This window comes from Dermochelys coriacea, chromosome 22 (genome assembly GCF_009764565.3).
Source record: "Dermochelys coriacea isolate rDerCor1 chromosome 22, rDerCor1.pri.v4, whole genome shotgun sequence".
NCBI lineage: Eukaryota > Metazoa > Chordata > Testudines > Dermochelyidae > Dermochelys > Dermochelys coriacea.
In genome coordinates this window covers 2,565,749-2,579,404 of record NC_050089.1, presented here as the reverse complement: position 1 = coordinate 2,579,404, position 13,656 = coordinate 2,565,749, and the positions used below count along the sequence as shown (strand labels likewise).

Below are 13,656 nucleotides of genomic sequence, written 5' to 3'. Positions count from 1 at the left end.
GCAGGCTGCGGGGGGGTCCTGTGGGGGGGCTGTGCCAAGCAGGCTGCGGGGGGGCAGGGGGGGTCCTGTGCGGGGCAGCGGGGGGGCTGTGCCAGGCAGGCTGCGGGGGGGTCCTGTGGGGGGGCTGTGCGGGGCAGGCTGCGGGCGGGGCAGGGGGGTCCTGTGCAGGGCGGGGGGGGCTGTGCCAGGCAGGCTGCGGGGGGGTCCTGTGGGGGGGCTGTGCGGGGCAGGCTGCGGGGGGGTCCTGTGGGGGGGCTGTGCCAGGCAGGCTGCGGGGGGGCAGGGGGGTCCTGTGCGGGGCAGCGGGGGGGCTGTGCCAGGCAGGCTGCGGGGGGGTCCTGTGGGGGGGCTGTGCGGGGCAGGCTGCGGGCGGGGGGGCGCCGCTCTGGGGAGCCCGCGCGGTGCTACGCGGGGCGGCCGGGCTGGAGGCAGCGCTCCCGGGCAGGGCCGTGGGGCCGCCAACCGGACGCTTCTCCGCCCCCCAAGGTCCGGCAGCCCCGCGACCCCCCGGGCGGGGTCTCCCGCGCGTGCCGGCCCAGCGCCAGGGCGGGGTGTGAGGGGAGGCGCGCGCGCTTGGCCACCGGCTCCCCACCCCCATCCGCAGCGGTGGTACGTTCCGAGCGGAGCGGGCGGGGCCGAGCGGCCGTTGGCTGAGAACGGGCGGAGGGAGGGAGGGGCGTGGCCTGCGCGCGCCCTCCGGCGCTGGGCGGTGGGGGCGGGGTCCGCGCGCGCCCGGAGGAGGGGCCGCCCGGGGCCCCGCCGCCGAGGGCGGTCAGTGTGCGCGAGGCGGCGGCCGGGGCGGGCGGTGTTGGATGGAGGGGCCGGTCCGGATCGCCCGCGCGCTCTGGAATGTCCTGGGGGCGGCTGCCGAGCGGCAGCGGGGGCTCGCTGGGCACGGCCAGCCCGGCTGCTGAGAGGTACCGGGCGGGGCTGCGGGGCGCCGGCCGGCCTGGCCGCGGGGCAGCGCGGGTCGGGTCGGGGCAGGGCAGGTTACCTGGCGGGACGGGGACGGGGGAGCGGGAGAATCAGGGGTGCTGGGTGCCAGGTGGGGGGTGGCCGGGGGTGCTGCGTGCCGGGCGGGGGGAGCGGGGTCCGGCGGGGGGGGGGGAATCGGGAGGGCTGGGTACTAGGTGGGGGGTGCTGGGTGTTAAGCGGGGGTGCTGGGTGTCAGGCGGCGGGAGCGGGGTCAGGGATGCCGGCTGCTAGGCAGGGGGTGTTGGGTTCTGGTTCAGGGGATCTGGGGTGCTGGGTGCCAGGTGGAAGGATCGGGGTTGGGGGGTGCTGGGTGCCAGGTGGAAGGATCGGGGTTGGGGGGTGATGGGTGCCAGGTGGAAGGATCGGAGTTGGGGGTGCTGGGTGCCAGGTGGAAGGATCGGGGTTGGGGGGTGCTGGGTGCCAGGTGGAAGGATCGGAGTTGGGGGGTGCTGGGTGCCAGGTGGAAGGATCGGGGTTGGGGGGTGCTGGGTGCCAGGTGGAAGGATCGGGGTTGGGGGGTGCTGGGTGCCAGGTGGAAGGATCGGGGTTGGGGGGTGCTGGGTGCCAGGTGGAAGGATCGGGGTTGGGGGTGCTGGGTGCCAGGTGGAAGGATCGGGGTTGGGGGGTGCTGGGTGCCAGGTGGAAGGATCGGGGTTGGGGGGTGCTGGGTGCCAGGTGGAAGGATCGGGGTTGGGGGGTGCTGGGTGCCAGGTGGAAGGATCGGAGTTGGGGGGTGCTGGGTGCCAGGTGGAAGGATCGGAGTTGGGGGGTGCTGGGTGCCAGGTGGAAGGATCGGGGTTGGGGGGTGCTGGGTGCCAGGTGGAAGGATCGGAGTTGGGGGGTGCTGGGTGCCAGGTGGAAGGATCGGGGTTGGGGGGTGCTGGGTGCCAGGTGGAAGGATCGGGGTTGGGGGGTGCTGGGTGCCAGGTGGAAGGATCGGGGTTGGGGGGTGCTGGGTGCCAGGTGGAAGGATCGGAGTTGGGGGGTGCTGGGTGCCAGGTGGAAGGATCGGAGTTGGGGGGTGCTGGGTGCCAGGTGGAAGGATCGGGGTTGGGGGGTGCTGGGTGCCAGGTGGAAGGATCGGGGTTGGGGGGTGCTGGGTGCCAGGTGGAAGGATCGGGGTTGGGGGGTGGATGGCAGAGCTAAGCTCTCGCCTTCTCCAATGCTCCCGACTAAGTGAGTGAGTGGCAGCAGGGGGCAACCCCTGGGTGCTGTGGAGCCAGGTCCCCAGCCAGGACTCCGTGGCAGTCGCCTCCAGGGACCGTGCATAGGGCTGTGATGCATTAGGTAGGGCCAGCCAGTTTGATCCCCCTCTGTAGGCTCCAGGAAAGGTGCTAAGCTGTCCCTGGCTGGTGTTTCAGAGTAGCAGCCGTGTTAGTCTGTATTCGCAAAAAGAAAAGGAGTACTTGTGGCACCTTAGAGACTAACAAATTTGCATCCGATGAAGTGAGCTGTAGCTCACGAAAGCTTATGCTCTAATAAATTTGTTAGTCTCTAAGGTGCCACAAGTACTCCTTTTCTCCTGGCTGGTGTTAGCATTGAAGGGTGTTATACTGGGCTATTTACCTTCCTGTGATGCTAACAGACCTTGGTGTGACTTCCCACCCCATAAGTACCATAGAATTTCCTGGCAATATAGGCAGGTGGGGGGTTGTGAGGAAGGGTCATTTCTGGAGACAGAGATCACCAGATACCAGCTGCTCCACCTTGGGACTATTGTGGGCTTGTTTTTGATAAACAACACCTCATCCTCCAGTTGAAGCCTAGGAGGAGACATAGGAGTGATTGCCTTCCTGAGTTGCCTGGATTAAGTATGAAAGGAGAGGGCTACTCTGGAAGCAACTCTGACACTGCCTCTTTAAAATTTGATGTTGATAGCTTAATCCTGCAAACGTTCCCTGAGAAAATCAAGGGCAGCAGACTACCTGGCCTTCAGTCTTTCTGCTGCTAAGTACAATAATAATACTCAGATACCTTGTAGACAAAACCGTATATTCAGCAGAACTAAAGGCAGTGCCTGGCATGTGGTTGGTAAATGTGATTGAGAGAGACAGCTGTCAACTTCAGATTGTCAAATTAACATTCAATACAGCTCCTTTTAAACATTAAATTGTAAGTTGCATCTTGTTTTTCTTAAGACTATTTATAGCAGCAGATGTTGGGAGGTTATCTTCATTTGGGACAGGATGAAAGATCAGAATTTGTTTGTTTGGAAATTTTAAATTAGCTGTTTGTTTTCTAGCTGAGTAGCAGTTAGTCATTCTTACTGTCGAGGAGCAGCACAGACTGCCACTATCTGTTAAGCACGTGTTGAAATTGTACAGTGCACAAATGAGCAGCTTGGAAAAGCAGGGAAACACTGTCAAATGGGGAAACCTTTACACTTCCTTGAAGTTGAATTCAGCCAGTGTTTTGACTATTTAACATCTGAAATGTACTTCGTTGTTCTTTAATGTTGTTTAACTGCATTCAGAATCTTGGTTAATTGATAGTCTTGAGAGGAAGATATAATTTCATGAGCAAAGCATAGATTCCCAAGATCATTATTTATGAGAGGTAACGATTCACATACAACTCATTTTTGTCTAATAAAACCCTTCTTGGGTTGTTCAAATGTTTTATCTTTGGTATGAAATGCTTGAGCACATCTCAAGCTTCACGATCAAAAAAGTACAAAGGATCATAGAGTTGGACCTCATTGATCCAGCCTGTGTAGGTTTGCATCAGTCCTTGCCTGCTGTTGCAGGTGGCTTGACTTTGAAGTGAGCTAATTAAATTGATGTTGTTTAGATGGACTGCTTTATGCAGGTCAGCAAGGCAGAGTTGAATGAGATTTGTGTACTGGAGTGGGGGCTCTTGTCACTAAAAGTGAAAGGTAAACCTAATTTAATTGTTCTTCTTTTGTCTCATCAGACATGGTTTGTTTGCAGTTTGACAAAACATTTTCATGACTTTCTTCACTCATATTAAGTTAGGTAGTCTGGGCTCTTTATTTTATCTTAAAGTGTAAATGGGGGAAAAAATCTTATTCACTAGAAATGTTTTCCCTCAAACTGTATATATAAACTGAAAAATGAATATATATTTGTGGATTCCATTTGTTTGTTTTTAAACAGAACTTTGAGGGGAAAGTTATTTACTATATTGATATATATTACTATTTACCAAAGTTATTTACTATATTGACTATAATAGGAATAAACTGGGATATATTTTTTAATTTTCTCTAAATTCCCCCAGTGCATCCTATCATCAGTCTCTTTATTGGAATCTCTTTGAGGCAGGGATTTTTTTTTTTTTTGTATCTTTCTGTCTTGTTACAGACATTGTACTTTGGGACGTAAACAAAATTACAATTAAAGGAGAAAGTTATTTTGTAATTCTGATAATGTAATGCCTGGAGAATGTAAAAGACATAAAATTATAATATTGAATGGCCCTTTTTGTGGCATTTATTCTAAAATAAGGAGATGAGTTGGTACCTGTTTGAATATAAATGCTAACTTGTATTAAAGTGCACTGAGTAAAGGAGATAGCTTTACGTTTTTGGTTAATAGTAAGGAATCCTGCCATATGGAATAATATGGAATGTCACTTTCAAAATCTTAGCTTACAGGAAAATAAACCACTTTCCATTATTTTTTTTTCATTTCCTACAGTATCACTGGCATGATCTGAATAATAGTACTGAGGTGATATTATTAATGTAGCTTTTTAAAATCAAACTAATTATATTTGCCTGAAAGAGCCACATTAGTGTGATTCTAGCTCCCTGGTGCCTTTTTGGAGCCCTGGAGACAGCCTAGTGAATAGGGCTGAAAATTCATTCTGTATTTGATTAAATGGAACAGACTCGTTGCTCCTTACCCCAGCAGGGGCTATGAGATCTCTTGATCCTCGAAGCGGCTCAGAGACCCTGGGAATTCCATTAGCGAGCACCTGAGGAATTTCTGCCCTGCAGTGCCTTTTTTTTGGTGGTAGTGGGGGGAGAGAGGGCGTAGTATAGCAGTGTTGATGGTGGGTGGAGGAGGCTGCATTAGAAGAATTCATATGTTGGCAGATCTAAAATCAAGGCATGACTTAACAGCTTATCTTGTAAGAGAAAAGCCCAACCCAAAGGCATACTATTAGCCAAGACTTCTTATATTTAAAGTGGAACTGTGGTGTGTATTGGGCACTGAGATGAACTCGTCCACACAATTTATTGAACCTGTCTGACTCTTTAGTTCTCAAACTGTAGACACAAATTGGAGGAAAACAAATATAAAAACACATTTGCAAGCCTGGTGAGTTTCTACAAATAATTTACAGTATGTCAGCTGTTTTGCCTTGACTCTAATTGTTAATGATTTGGGGTTTTATTACAGTCTTCCAAAGAAAGTAAATCTGTATGATTGACTTCTGTGATGACAAGTTAAAAGAAAACAATTAAAATAATTATATATATATATATATATATTTATTAAAAATAAATAAATAAATAAATATATATATATATATATATATATATATATATATATATATATATATATATCTCTGTATATATATATTTATTTTGTCCCAGGTCATTGTAGATATAAAATTATAATGCTAGAAGAACCTGAACTCACTTTTAATATCCTCTTTATTGTCTTAAAACTTTAAAATCGATACCTCAGTATTATTTTTGCCTAATATGTTACTTTCTCTGAAGTTAGTCTGGAGCAAAAAAGTATAATTCTTAAAGAACCCTCTTCTGAATATTTTGAAACGACTTGAGATTTCAAATAACTTGTATTATTTTTAAGATTTTCTTGAAGCAATTATGTGTATTTTTATTAAAATAAAATCTTAGTAACTGGTCTTGAATTTGAAATTAATGTTAGTTAATTGGTGGTTTTAGTTTTCTTGTGTGTGAGATTATATGGCTGATGACTTAATGGAAGAAATTTCAGCCAGCCTTGAGCTAATACAGGATGTTTTAGTATATTTGAGAGTTTATTTTCTTGTCATTTTGATTAAAAGTAGAAATCTGAATTTAAGTGCAAACTTACAGTGCTTCCTGTAATTATCTCACTAAGTACATTTACATTATCACTAAAGAAATTTGTAAAGTGTTGTTTTAACTTAACAAAAAAAATTATTAACATAACTTAAAATACTTTTTTTCATATTCTGTTACATTGTCTTAACTTGAAAGGATTGGGAAGTTAATAAATCTGACCACATGTAGGACACCTTGTATTTCAGTTTCCTACTTGAATTGTTGTGTGCCAGGAATAATATAGCTACTTTATTACATTTTACATAATGACAGGTTTCAGAGTAGCAGCTGTGTTGTTCTGTATTCGCAAAAAGAAAAGGAGTACTTGTGGCACCTTGGAGACTAACACATTTATTTGAGCATAAGCTTTCATGAGCTACACCTCACTTAATCGGATGCATCTTATGATTTTTGTTCGAAAGCTTATGCTCAAATAAATTTGTTAGTCTCTAAGGTGCCACGAGTACTCCTTTTCATTTTACATAATGAAGTTCCTAGAAACTAGTTGTACAAGAGTATGCATTAAGATGTCAGTTTGGTTAGAATTTTGACTAGGTGTCTAATTTTGTAAATGCACAATTCTGATATGTATACAGGTTAAAGACCGCAAAACTCACTATTATATGTAAAGGTTTCAGAGTAGCAGCCGTGTTAGTCTGTATTCGCAAAAAGAAAAGGAGTACTTGTGGCACCTTAGAGACTAACAAATTTATTAGAGCATAAGCTTTCGTGAGCTACAGCTCACTTCATCGGATGCATTATATGTAAAGATTTTATTCACTTTAAAGCCATCTGTAATTAGTATTACCTGGTAGCTAGATGCACTCTTTTTTTTTCCACATTTGGTGGTTTATTGACAGATGTTTTCATTTCATGATCTTGAACAAAATAGGTCATTCTGTGACATCTATACCTCTTAAAATAAAGTTGCACTTTGGAGAGCTTAGCTGACAGTTTGACAGAGTCATTTTGTGTGAAGTAAACTGAACAACAAAGTGGTGCCATGCTGTCTATTAAAAAAAGAGAAAAGTCTTGAGGAAGAGGGTGTGCTTTTGTATTAGACAACTTAGTTGCTGATGGCAACAATCCTTTTCTTCACATTGCTGTAGTATTCTAAAGATGTTCAGATCTTGAATATCATTATTTAAACATTTCATGGCATGAATTTACTCCAGGTTGCTAAACTTAATAGTACATGTCATAACTGTAAAAAGTCTGTTTTTGTTGTACCAAGCTAAAACTGTGCTACAATTTGACTGCATATGTACTCTTTGGTAATCTAATGACTTAAACTCCAGTTTTAGTGGGTTTTTAGTTATAAGAATTAGCTGTAGTTATCACCTGGACAGGTTCAAGACACAACACACCCACAAACTTCCACATCACTAGAAGTCTGCTTTGCCACATGGGAGGGGAAATTGCCATCTGGTTGAGTCCATAGCATTTCAGTAATCCCCCCAACCCCCTTAAAATTGAGAAGTGACATAACTAACAGAAGTTTGTGTCATTAATGTTTGTTTAGTAATTTAAAACTGGAGTTGGAAGTGGCAATACCAAGATAGGGCTCATTAGCTTAAATAGCAGAGGAATAAAAATAAGAAGTGGTAGAGTAAAATTGAAATGGGTTTTCAAAAGGGGAACAGTCTCAGAAAATAAGAAACTGTAGGTCTAGCTAAGATAAATACCGTTTTAGATATTTGGATTACCATATGATCTGAATTTTTATAAGCACATATTTAACCACTTATTTACTATTAAATATGCCGGCACTAGAGGCAAAATACACGCTGTGCATTGTTGCTGAACCAGGTACATCATATTGAAATGCTGATGCTGGAATTTCCCATGTTAGTGGGGGGACAACAGCAGAACTCAGTTTTTTAACATCTTACAGATGCTGAAAAGTAACTAATAGTTTGCAGTTCTTACTTTTGTTTGGAGTTCCCGCTGGAAAGCAGGAAAATAAAACTTGCTTTCTCATATTTTTGTTCTCATTTTGCAGACATTGCCTTTTTTTTTTGCCATTTCTCCTTTTATGTTTCTTGTAGAAGCTAAGATGTCTCAATTTTGTTTACTACTTTGTTTGTGTACCAGCAGTTTTGATGCTTAACATGCAGTTCTGGGAACAGTGTAATAGCTGCTGTGTACTCCCTCTGCTGGCCAGCTGTCAAGCTCTGCACAGTGCTGAATGAAGTCTGATGTAGGATGCTATAGAAACAGTGGCTGCTGGTTTATATTTCTTTATACATTTTTGTCTAGGTCTGGTTATTAAAAAACAAACAAACAAAACACCACTGGATTTTCTGGAATGAAAATGATTGTAAAGGTCTCATCTTGGGCCTAAACCGTTTGCCATTATCTCAAGGTTTGTTTTACAACAAGACATAATTGGAATACAAGTTCAAGTAATGTCCTCATCCAAAGATTTTAGCTGTTAAGCATCAAAACACCCCTACACATTATGATCTCCATTTCGCAGACAAGGAAAAAGGCAGGGAAATAAAAGAATGTGATTCATCTGCATTAATGCAGCAACAGTAGCAGGACTTGGAGTAGAACTCACATAGTCTGGCTCTTAAACTATGCTCTGTCTAGATAGCTCTAACTATTAGACTAGAACTCCATTGTCTAATAAGATCATTTGTTCTACTAAGACCCATGAAATGACTGGAACAGTCACTTGAGAGTTTCTGAATTTTCTTTTGAATATTTTCTGACCTGTAATATGGTTTTAGCAGTCCGTTTTTTAATGGTAGCATCTAAAAGCACAGGAAAACAGCTAATTGGGAAGTGTAGTGAATTAGTATACTCAGTGAATAGGACTGTCCTCTCCTAAGGTAACAGCTGATGCAAGTAAAGTCCATGAGTTCAGGAAAAGTCATGTGATCCTGGTTAAACTAATTGAAAATGAATTGTTAAAATCTCTTCTCTCATTGCTCAACTATATTTTTAGATCCTCTAAAGACAGCTAGTAGTTGTTAGTCTGTAGATATATTCAAAGTCATATCAGCACTTGCTGCTTTTATGCTCTCCAATGTTCCATTCATTTTACTGGAAAACTACTTTAAATGGCCAGTATGGAGAGCAATGAATCAAAACAGGCACTGACATTTCTAAATGATGAGTTTCTGAATATGATTTATTTTTATACACACACACACACACACACACACACAAATGTGTATATTCTTTCAGGGAAGTCCACTGGTTCTTACAGTGGTTTTCTGGCCTGCACTGCTGCAAGACACATTTGTTGGTCCCAGATGCAAGCTCAGCATTTCCCACTGAAGAGCCCATCAGTTCTGTCTGCCTCCAAGTCAGCAAGGAGCTACAGAAACTGGTTCTGAAGAGCACAGGACTTAATTTAAAAATAAAAATGGAAAAAGGCCTTTCCATTGATCTGTCTAAATTATTGGAGGGTGCATTCCAAAAAAATCTCATTTGAGACAAGGCAGGTTTTCTGCAGTGGGCTCCCCATCATGCATGGTTAGACCCCATTTTGTTGTTATGGACCTAATGCCCAAGGAGCCTAGGAGGAAAACATGTTCCTATGCTATAACCAGCAGAGGGGGAACTATGCTTGTCCCATTACTAATGGCTGGGTTCCATAGTAGAGAATAAAACGTCTGTTCAAGTGTGCACCCTTACCCTGGTCCATCAGTCAACAAAGGAGAGGTGAGCAGCAGTCTGTCTCTCTTGAAAAGTGAAAACATGGCATCCAGCTGCCTGTAGGCAGGCTGAATGCAGCCCTAGCCAAAGCTTTCCAAATGGCGTGGCAACTGCAGGAGTTATTCATCAAAGGCCATTTGCATCCTCCTGAATTAGCCCAGACAAGTAGAGCCTTTGCTGGCTCTCTCGATAGGAGATCTTGGCAGACAAGTCTCAGACAGGGCCTCCAGCTCCTCAGTCCCAGTTTAAGAAGGAGTAAATCCCAAATTAAGGACCCATTCCTGTAATTGTAATGTGCTGCACAGAGTAACTGGGAGGCTTCTAGAAGTTGGTCGATGGGTTTAGTCATCCTATGTCACAAATTTATGCACATAGTCTTTAATCCAGATCGCAGTCTGTTTGACCATATGCACATCTGGGCTGAAAGGATGTTACCAGCAGCTCTCCTTGCACAACTTCACCCAATAAAACAAAAGAGGGACAATGAGGTACAGGCAGCCCAAGTTTAGGGAATCCCTTACACTGAAAAGAAAGATCCTTCCTGAAGTCTCTGACCAGCAGACCCCACTCCCTCAGAGGACAGATATCTCTTGGGAGTAATAATCCACCAGTCAACAAGGTGCAGAGAGTCATGGCATCCTGCCAAAGAAACTTAAGAACAAACTTCATTCTCCTCCTTTTGATTCCTAAGTCTTCCATTCTCACTCTTCTGACATGAGTGATCCTGGATTTTCCAAATTTAAAGCTGTTGGAATTAAGAGAAGTGGTAGTAATGTTTTTTTTACCTCCTCTTGTTTATTAAGAGTTGATGGAACAGGCAAAGTCAGGGGGTGAAAACAGAGTGGAGTTCTACATTAGGACCCTCAGACATTCAACTTGCTGGAGATCTCTTCAAAGGGCAAGCTAATCCATTTCTGTCAATGAACTGTTTACCAAAGGCAAGTGGGTATAAGAGACTGAGAAATGAATATACATAAGTATTAAAAAAAAAAAAAAAAAAAAAAAAAAAAAAAACCTCCAGAAACTCACTTCTCTGATACTCCGTGCTAGGGTTGGCAGTGGGAAAAGTTTGCAGTATTTCATCTGTATAGAGCCAGAGAAGTTGTAAGAGAGAAGGAACAGGGCTCATGTTTATATGCTATGCTACTTTGGTTCCAGATAGATCCAGAGGGTAACCAGAAGTTTCTTCAATTTTGAAAAGGTTTGGGTTCAATAGGGAGACCCTACAATCTACTCTGCTTTTATATCTTTGTGGTAAGTTATAGCTAAACAAGTGAATTTTTAATATGCTTTAAGAATATGCAGTTTATTGTTTCTGGTAATGCCCTCCTACTGGCTCTCTTATTAGCATGTCCCCACATAAAGATCACAGGGCTGCCAGGGAAAGAAAACAGTGGCATTATCCATGTGATGCTATAATTGAACAGAGTCATTACTTGACTAGAATATTATCTGCTGCCGCACCAGAAATGGTGTTGACATGAGCAAGCTACGTTATTACCAAAGTTCTGCTGTGACTATAGAATGATGCTGTAATGGAATAAGGCACTTTCTTAAAACAATCTTAGACTTCAGATCTTATATGCATTTGCATCTGATCTTGAAGTTAGTCATTTCTAGCAGAATGGATATTTGTTTTTTTTTTCTTTGCATATATGCTAATTTATTTTTATAGCATTTACAAGTGTATTGGGCATTTTAAAGTAGAAATAGGAAAGTGGTCCAAGCACATAAGAGCTTAAGGTCTTATTTTAGACATGGTTCAAGGAGTGTAGTTAGACTGGGTGTGGATGAGATATAGCAAGAGATATAGCTATAAGATCATGTGACTTCATTTATGGCTTATGCACATCTTGATGGTTCAATTAAAAGTAATTTAGAAATTAACGCTTATGGGCATCACAGAAGGAGGGGTTTGAATGAAGAGAGGGAACTGTCTAGGTCAGTGATCCTCAAAGCCAGTCTGCTGCTTGTTCAGGGAAGGCCCCTGACGGGCCGGACCGGTTTGTTTACCTGCCGTGTCTGCAGGTTTGGCCGATCGCGGCTCCCACTGGCCGCTTCCCGCAGCCCCCATTGGCCTGGAGCTGCGAACCGCAGCCAGTGGGAGCTGCGATCGGCTGAATCGGCAGATAAACCGGTCTGGCCTGTCGGGGGCTTTCCCTGAACAAGCAGCGGACTGGCTTTGAGAACCACTGGTCTAGGTGGACTGGAACTGGAAGGGCATTCCAGATGTAGCAAGTTGTGGGAGAAGTGGTATGGTCAGATTTCCAGTAACGTTGGCATTCAACAATACAAGATTTTATTTCTCATGTATCAGATTTTCCAGGAGACTCCTTCATGGTTTATTTTATTCCTTCCCTTTTACGTAGAAGCAGGTCCCCACACAAATCTACAAAGCTAATTTTTCTCCTTCGGATTCCTTCTTAGTCATCTTTGCCATGACACTTATACAAATCTTTACAAATGGTTGTGCAGCTGGTGTGCTGTGTGTCACTGCTATTTATCGCTCCAGTTGTAATATTGTTACCTTCTGCTTCTCCGCCGTGGTCTCTGGTATCCACCTATTTCATATCTTACATTTAGGTTGCAAGCTCTCTTCGGGACATAACCATCTTTTGGTTGTGTCGATACAATATTTAGCACAATGGATATAGGGCCTATAGGTTTTACTGCAATATAATCAGTTGCATCCAGGCTGATATTTTTGCTGCAATGGGGAGGCAATGCAACAAGAGACATGGTACTATACATTGGCAGGAAAAGTTTTATGTAGAACCTTGAAAGTGAGCTTGAGAAGAGTAAACTTTGTGCTGAGAAGAAGGAGACAAGACAGTGGGAGATTTTTAAAGGTGGGGTGGGTCTGTAGGACATATTAGATTAGGAAAATGGTTTTTATCACTGGATTGCGGATGGACTAGAATAGTGATTTGGATACCAAGTAGGCCGGATCTGTCCATCCAGCCCTCTAATACTTAGATCCCTCCCACACATTGACTGTTTCTTTGTCATCACAGCACATGTAGTGTTCTTCATCAATACGATGCAGAGTAGGATATATTCAGTTTGGGGAGTTAGTTGCACAGTTCTAAAAATGGAATTAATATAGCTAATTTTACTGTCATATACTGAAGTTAACTGTTTGGGGCACTCTTAAAGCAGCGTGGTTTTTTGTGACATCCCTCAGTGCAACAAGAATGGGGACTCTTGACTCTCCAAACAAGGACTGCAGCATTTTACAATCCTAGGCCCTCAGCTGTGTGCCCAGTCTACTCAACACACTAAGCGTGTCTACACTTCAGTTAAAAACCCATAGGTGGCCCATGCCAAGAGGCTTGGGCAAAGGGGCTATTTAATTGCGGCATAGATGCTTGGGCTGGAGCTGGGCTCTAGGACCCAGTCAGGTGAGAGGGTCCCCAATCATGAAAGTCTGCACCACAGTTAAACAGCCCCTTAGCGGGAACCCAAGTCAACTGGCATGAGCCAGCCATGAGTGTCTAATTGCTGTGTAGAAATACCCCAACTTTGTTGTGATATGCTAGCTGGCAAGAACACACAAAAGATTTCTGACTTCTCAACCCCCCTTGAAGAGCAGGGGGTTTTGTCAGTTTGAATTTCTCGAGGCTCATAAGAATCTGCGTTTTTAATTGAGCCACTCAAGTGAGCAGCTAGAATGTTAAGGGTTAATTACAAGTTTTGTTTTGGGGGATATTACCCTCCTTCCCTCAAGTGACAAATTTGAGACCTTTTAAACACACAGTGCTCGTTTCTGGGTCAGAAGGTCATATTTTGGTCCTATAGGGACAAAGGAGGTGAGGTAATATCTTTGATTGGACCATCTTCTGTTGGTGAGGGAGAGAAGCTTTTGAGCTTTCTTCAGGCCTGACAAAGAACTCTGTGTAAGATCAGAAGCTTCTCTCTCACCAACAGAAATTAGACCAAAGATATTGCCTCTCTCATCTTGTCTCTTTTTAATGTTCTGGGACCAGCCT

At 44.3% G+C, this 13,656-nt stretch overlaps 2 protein-coding genes across 3 annotated transcripts in view; one reads left to right on the top strand and one right to left on the bottom strand.

The window, feature by feature from the left end:
• Positions 1–404: 404 nt before the first annotated feature.
• On the bottom strand, positions 405–2,643 carry LOC119846573 (wiskott-Aldrich syndrome protein homolog 1-like). Its single transcript, XM_038380402.1, has 2 exons — positions 2,592–2,643; positions 405–994 (listed from the first exon to the last, which is right to left on the bottom strand). Exons 1-2 carry the CDS (start codon positions 2,641–2,643, stop codon positions 405–407), a joined length of 642 nt encoding a protein of 213 aa, XP_038236330.1.
• CDON (cell adhesion associated, oncogene regulated) overlaps positions 751–13,656 on the top strand; it is a 95,853-nt gene continuing 82,947 nt past the window's right edge. For both annotated transcript variants that reach the window (XM_038380689.2, XM_043500946.1), the window contains exon 1: positions 751–917. The gene's annotated coding sequence lies outside the window, so the exon portion shown is untranslated. The remainder of the gene's footprint in view (positions 918–13,656) is intronic.